Raw genomic sequence first — 7,084 nt, forward strand, 5'->3', positions numbered from 1 at the left:
AAAAAAAAAAAAAAAAAAAAAAAAAAAAAAACAGCCAATCAGAATGATGAGATGGGATCAATTAGTTAATTGTAGATATTGACAAACAAAATAGTGAAGCCTATTTCACATGGGTCGAAGGAGAGATACACCAAGATCAAACAGAAAAAGAAGAAATTAGCTATGGACATTCTATCAATCTCATATATCTAACATTTTTTTTCGATATCTAATCTATATGTTTCAAAGAAGAAATTTTCTTCCTCATATGGATATTAGAACTTTCTTGATAGAAATATGGAAGGATATATCTAAAATGTGGAAGTGTATTGATCACCATAGATGGGATTAGAGTGAAGATAAAAAAACATTGGAGAGTGGAGGCTTATTAAAGCAATTTTCTTACTCTGTTCGGAAGTTGTTGCTTTTTGAACAGTTGTTCGGAAAAATATGTTTCCATTCTTCTGAAAGACAGCCTGCAATGTATAACATTAAGAATTAGCAACAGGTTGCTCAGAGAGAGGCAGTGGCTGTTCAACTTAAGCAATTCGATGTCAAGTGTCCTTCATCCACATATCAATATTTCCACTAATATTTTCATAAATGGAAAAATATGATATCAGTATTAGAAATCAATCGATGTTTATAACTTCTTTTTTCATGATCTTTGTAAGAACATACAAGAATATTTTCACATATATTTTTCATGAAATTGAGATGTTGTAATCCTTATTAGAGCTCAAGCAAAAAAGAGATATCAAAAGTCACTACTAAACTAAAATTCTTATATACAATAAAAAGACATAAATCAAGCTGTTTACATAAAAACATCCATAACTTCGTTACATGTTTCAAAAATACCTAAAACGAATTCAAAAGAATACAAGTTTCGAAGATTTAAACCCTAGATTAACATGTAACTCTAAATCTTAACGTATACGATAGAAAACTTCGTCCAAAATGCTAGTCATGGCGATCGATTAGCAAAATATCCAGCAGAAAAAGGTAAATACGCAGAGTTCAAACAAAATTTCAAACATAATGCTATTACAAAGTTCTACTTCTAGTTCAAATTTGAAAAAAAAAAAGAAAAAAGAACTAGCGAAACATGGCGGTAGGGCTTACTCTGGTAGAGGAAAGATGATTGAGCTCTGCAATGGAAACCTCATGACTTCTCATCTCTTTTGTAATTTCCAGTTTCTGCTCTTCGATCGTTCTCGACGGGAACACCGACGCCGTACCAAACCCACCGCCGGTAGCCATTTTTCGACTGATGTCACTCTCGATTCGACTGCTTTATTTCGTTTCGGGTGACGTGAACTGAAGTGATCTTCGAAGATATTAGATAGCGCATTATGGGCCATTTAGTAATAGATCAAAAAATGATAGGCCCAACTATTTTCTAAAAGACCGGCCCATTATGTCGGCCCAATGTTTTAGATTTTTTTAAAAATTTTCAATAAATTATTATTTCTAAAATAAAATTAGATTTAGAAATTAGGGGCCAAAATGATATTTTATTCGCAAATTATTTTATAAAAAATTAAAATTAAAATTAAAAAAATTAGAAATAGGATAAATTAGCATAATTCTAACGATATAATTTTTAAAAATTCAAATTTCAATATTATAACATAGTCTCCGTGTTTGGGACGGAGTGGGGCAAAGAGCTAGATGGAGACAGAATATAATAATCTTCTTCCCTCCTCTCCATTTGAAAGGGGATTCTCCGTCCTGTTTGAGGTAAAGTTCGGGACAAATTCCTTTAGGCTGAGTGAACAATTTGACCAATAATCCTCCAAATACACACTTTTCACATACAAGCCAACCTAATTCCAATGGATTCTAAGAACATGGAAAGAGAGGACGACGAGAAAATATTCAATGTGACTGTCACGATGCAATTTTCATCACACTGAGAACTATGGCCGATGCATAGTCAAAAAGCATCTTCTAGTTCCTCTCCGGAGCTCGGGTTCACGACGACGGAATCGCCACTCTTCCATTTGTCAAATTGAACTGAGTGACAACAACTTCTTGAGGAAGGAGATGGTATTTTATGCCCAAAAGCTCAAAAACCCTTTTGAGTTCCAAAATGAGGTCTGATCTTCTGTTGTTTCTTTCAGGGAAGTTTTGATGGTTCATGGTGTGCTGCACACATAGACTCATCTTCATCTTGTCCACATTCTCAATCTCCTTCACTACCAGTGAGTGTTTTGGGCTCCAATGCTTTGGCTTGCTCTCTATGTATCTGTAAATAGTTCATCATTTCATGATGGGTTAAGTTATAACTCGAGTCCGGGTACGAATTAGGTTCATGAGAAACAAATGTGAGATTCCACATCTGTTAGAGAAGGGAAGGGTGTGAAAACCTCTTCCCAGTAGACACATTTAAAAATCGTGAAGATTAGGTAATATATAACGGGTCCAAACAGACATGCTTACATTTGCATAGCTTTCCTGAGGGCTGTGATGTTGTCAAAAGAAGTGGAGACATCAATAGTGAAATCCACCGTGTCCGACATGTCGGGACTTCTTCTAAAATTGCTGATTGGCTTCGTCAGAAGAACAGAGTTGGGATAGTAAATCTTCTCATTGTCGAATCTCAAGAACACCGTTGATAAAATGTTCATTTCTTCCACAAACATCTGAAAAAGAGGAAAAAAGAAAGCCCCATTATTTCATAATTTCATAGACCCATTTCAAAGTTGAGGAACTAAACTTATAACGGCATCATTTATACAAATTCTTGACAAGATGATTTACTTACATGGACACCGTCGATGACGCACCGATCGCCGACATCAAAAGGGTGCATAACAAAGACAAAAATGATCGATTCAAAGATGGTTTTGCAGGTGTTTTGGAACATGAATCCAACGAGGAGAAGCTGGGAGGTGACGACAAAGAGGACCTTAGTGGTGGCTACGCCAAGGACCAGAAGAGAAATGACAATGATGATCACAATCACGACGGCGCTGGCCAGCTTATGGAGCTGCTGGACGGCGGTTTTGGTGTCATTCAAAGAATGAGCCAATGCCTTCCGCTCTATGTAGGCATGAACCACCCAGTTTCTGAAAGCGGATTTGGAGATTTTTCCTGTTTCCATGGCGCCTTCAAAGAGAGGAAAAATGGTGGTCACTTCTTCTACCTTCAGAAATCTCAGTAGATCATCTTCTCCAATGGATCTGTAACACGTCAAAATTACATTTTAATTTGACAATTACTTATCCAGTCAATTTCATTACAACAGGGTAATACTAATCTAAAATTGTAAAAATATTTAATTAAAAACATCATTTATTTTTAGTCCTATCATTTCATATCATGTGACTCCTTCTCTATCAAATCTATTCTTTTCACAAAATAAAGTGGCTCCTAGATGCCACGTGGACCCATTAGGATGGGGTAGCTAACTATATAATAAATGACAAAGAAATGTAATGCATATGAATATAATATTATAGAAAATAAGAATGTATGGTGTGACAGAGAGTGAAATAATGATTATGAAACAAAATAATTCATTATTCAACTCTCTAAAATAATTATACATATTTTGTCCACCTGTGATGTATATACAGTCACCTTTAAATTTGTTTAAACTTTTATTTTAGAAAGAAAAAAATAAATAAGTGGATATAAAGCTCCTGGAGGACAAGTAGCTTCCTTTACTTACGAAATAGCAATAATTTGTCAGGTCCTGTCCTATTTATAGACTAGATTATCATAATTATTATCAATTTAAATTAATGAAATTTATCAAATATATATATATATATATATATATATATATATATATGCATTAAAATATTTCAAAAATAATTTAAATTTTAAAAAGTTTCCTTAATACACTAGAAGCTTTTTTAAAAACCTTCAGTTTTTTTTTTCTTTTTTTATTATTAGTAACCCGCATTAAAAATATTCATTGGTTTTTTAAAGGAACATTATAACGAGTATTATAACGAGTAGAAGATAATTCATCTTCTATGAATTGTTGCTAGACAATTTTTGTTTATATATTAATGATAAGAATTTTAAATTTTAAAGAGTATTTTTTAAATAAGGTATGGAAAGTTAAAATATTTAAAATTTTTTGAAGATAATAATTAAACTTTTTAAAGTTAAAAGATATTTTTGAATTAAATTACTCGTATATTAACAAATCGAAGTGTACTTCAAATTTAAAAATAAAAATAGTTGGTTCTATAAAATAAATAGTTTGCAAGGTCTTGTTTAATCAAATTTAAAAAAAATTATTTTACAGAAAAAAAAAACAAGAAGATTCTATTTGGGTTATGCTTTCAATTATAGACATGAAATAATTTGGTGGGAAACAGAATTATTTGGTTTCTCCTTTTTCGTTTTAAATTAAAACTGAAAAAATAAAAAATAAAAAATATAATTTAATTAACTTTTTAAAAAATAATTGGGGAAGATATTTTCATGGATTGAATAATATAAAATTATGATAACGATATAAAGTGGAGAAACTAACCTACACAATCAAATATTATTTTCTTTTTCATTTGTGGACGTACCAAAAAAAGAGGCAATTTTTTAAAAAAAAAAAATTAAAAAAAATAGGAATATGATATTATAAATATATAATTAAAATGGTCTTTATTTTATTAAAATATATAATTATATTATAGGTGACATGCTATTTCAACAGATCTATCTTTTAAATCTTTTTTTTTTAATTGTTTATTTTGAAAAGAAAAAAAAGTTTGTATAATTGGTAAATAAATATAATTTTAATTTCTAGAGAGATAAATAATTTAATTCTAGAGAGAGAGAAGAACCTGGCACCAGGCTTAGCGACGTTCTTGAACACTCTCTGAGCGCAGTTTCTGGCCTCCGATTCACTGGTAATCTCCGATTCGGCGTTCGCGAAATCATCCACCGTCCGCGAAATCGTCGATAGTCCCGACGATTTTACATAGATCATCAGTCTCTTCGCACTCCACGCCGACGGTCTCCTCTGTAAGCTCAGTTTCCTCAACATCTCCATATCGATCTTCTTACACGAATCCTGCCGCTTCGATCTCGACAAGATCTGGCCTCCTCCGCCCTCCTGCAACCTTGCCGGTAGAGACTTCGACATTTTCTGCAACCGCCGCTTCCGATTCTCCTCCTTATCCATCTCTCCCTCGTCTAGCGGCGGTCCGGATAGTGTCTCCAGGATGTAGTGGTTGAACACGCTTTCCTTCATCCGATCGAAGAACGTCGCGACGTGGAACGACGATGCGAGGACTTTAACCAGAAGGATCTTGAGAAGCCAGATTGTGGCGCCGACTAAAACAGCGATTAGAAATCGGAAGACCTTTAAGAGGACTTTGTTCTTGTTGTGAACGTCGGGGAACATTATCATCCACGCGATTAGAACGAGCCCTAACCAAGCGCAGTTCTGGAAGCTCTTGCGGAGGCCGTAAACAAAATAGAGAACTCGTTCGCGAAGCATGAAGTTCCGTTCGATTATGAAGACGAGGAGACCGACGAGCCATTCGGATACCAAACGGCCGCAGAATACCACCATTACGATTAAACACCATTTCCATACCTCTAAGCTCCAAATCTGTTTCGCTTGAAGCGATTCGAGAGTTAGGGCACAGATTAAGCAAGTGGTTATGGTGAGGAACAATATCCACTCGATTAATACTCGTTTGTTGATCTTTTTCTTCTTCTTCTTCCTTTTCCGTTTTCGTCCTTCGTTTCCCGCTCCGATTTCTTCATCTTCATCCTCTTCCTCAGAGTACGAAGATGAAGAACTTGAATCTTCTTCCGCTGTAGGTTGAGGGAGATCGGCGGATTCAGGAATGGTTCTTGGCGTAGAAAGGGGGAAATTAGGTTCGTCAAAACGGGATTTAGGTTTAGAGAAATTGAGACGGCGAAGAGTTTTGGTTCTGGCCGGAGATAGTGAGATTTGTTCCTTCTCCGGCGTGTCGATGGCGAGAACTAGATGGTCGTTTTCTGGTTTCCGCACCTCCATGACTGTGAAGAATTCGTTTAGTTTTCAGAGTCGGGAATGGAAATTTATAGGTGGGTTCACAGACACGCCATTGATCTCGAGAAACATCTGTAAAATGTGGTGTAAAAGCGCAGAGACCCACCATTGTCGACGAAACAAACACCCACAGAAAATTTATTTTATTTTTTATTTTTAATTAAAAATATTTATTTATTAGTTTATTGGTAATTTTGAAGCAATGTGATCCTCGTTTAAAAAGTAAATGAAATTATTGACCGTAAGTGCTTTATTTTTGTCGTGTAGTATGGTTTTTTTTATTATTTATAATTATTATCTTTTTAATATTTAATAAAGTAATGCTAAGTACATGATTTGCGAATTTGTTATAAATAATTAATAATATTTTATGTTTGATTAATATCCTAACTAAATGTGAGATTTTATGTTGGTTGGAGGTATGAAAATATCTCTCTAGTAGACACATTTTAAAATTGTGAGCCTGGACGACGATACGTTGTATGCCAAAGTTGACAATATCGGTTAATAGTGGGATTGACCTTTTATAAATGGTGACAGAGTCGATCATCAGGCGGTGTTCCACCAAGGACGTTGGGTCTCTAAAGAGAATGAAACATTTCTTACAAAGATGTAGAAACCTTGCTAAAAGGAATGAAGCACGCTGGGTTTCGAAGGGGAACAAAGCATCATTCCTAATGAAGTTGTGGAAACCTCGGTAGACTTGTGTGTTAACTGTGAAACTCTTACAAAGGTGTGGGAACTTCTCGAAGGAAAACGAAACATTCCTTACAAAAGTGTGAAAATATCTCTCTAGTAGACGCGTTTCAATATAATGAGATTGACCTCTCTCTAGTATGTACATTTTAAAACGATGAGACTGACGAAGATACGTAATAGGTCAAAACGGACAATATATATTAACGAGATTTGACCGGACAATATAAGTGGATCGAGGACGATAATTAAATTAAATGAAGGTTGAAAATTGTATATTGATAATGGATAAGACATGACAATATTTATAATCTAAGCTAAAAGTAATGAAATTAAATGAGAAAACATAGGGTGTGATTAATTTAAAGAACTTTAAGGAAGGACTCAACTATTTGTTCCCTA

At 34.3% G+C, this 7,084-nt stretch overlaps 2 protein-coding genes across 2 annotated transcripts in view; both read right to left on the reverse strand.

Moving 5' to 3' along the window:
• Positions 1-1,326, reverse strand: part of LOC111494702 — a 2,153-nt gene extending 827 nt beyond the window's left edge. The window contains exons 1-2 of the mRNA XM_023144667.1: positions 1,105-1,326; positions 386-455 (exon numbers count right to left, since the gene is read on the reverse strand). Of these exons, the coding sequence (XP_023000435.1) occupies positions 386-455; positions 1,105-1,242 (208 nt within the window). The 5' untranslated portion in view covers positions 1,243-1,326. The remainder of the gene's footprint in view (positions 1-385; positions 456-1,104) is intronic.
• Positions 1,327-1,656: 330 nt separating this feature from the next.
• Positions 1,657-6,123, reverse strand: LOC111494700 (mechanosensitive ion channel protein 10-like). The gene is made up of 4 exons (XM_023144665.1): positions 4,785-6,123; positions 2,750-3,167; positions 2,425-2,627; positions 1,657-2,230 (listed from the first exon to the last, which is right to left on the reverse strand). Exons 1-4 carry the CDS (start codon positions 5,969-5,971, stop codon positions 1,957-1,959), a joined length of 2,082 nt encoding a protein of 693 aa, XP_023000433.1. The 5' UTR covers positions 5,972-6,123; the 3' UTR covers positions 1,657-1,956.
• Between the last annotated feature and the right edge of the window lie 961 nt (positions 6,124-7,084).

This window comes from Cucurbita maxima, unplaced genomic scaffold, assembly GCF_002738345.1.
Source record: "Cucurbita maxima cultivar Rimu unplaced genomic scaffold, Cmax_1.0 Cma_Scf00020, whole genome shotgun sequence".
In the NCBI taxonomy this organism is placed as follows: Eukaryota; Viridiplantae; Streptophyta; class Magnoliopsida; order Cucurbitales; family Cucurbitaceae; genus Cucurbita; species Cucurbita maxima.

Excerpts from the sequence above, each read along its gene's own strand:
- LOC111494700 (XM_023144665.1), bottom strand. The coding sequence starts at position 5,971 with ATGGAGGTGCGGAAACCAGAAAACGACCATCTAGTTCTCGCCATCGAC. Across the intron at positions 2,628-2,749 it reads GCGTCATCGACGGTGTCCAT|ATGTTTGTGGAAGAAATGAA; the intron begins GTAAGTAAATCA and ends CCTCTTTTTCAG. Across the intron at positions 2,231-2,424 it reads CTCAGGAAAGCTATGCAAAT|ATACATAGAGAGCAAGCCAA; the intron begins GTAAGCATGTCT and ends AACTATTTACAG.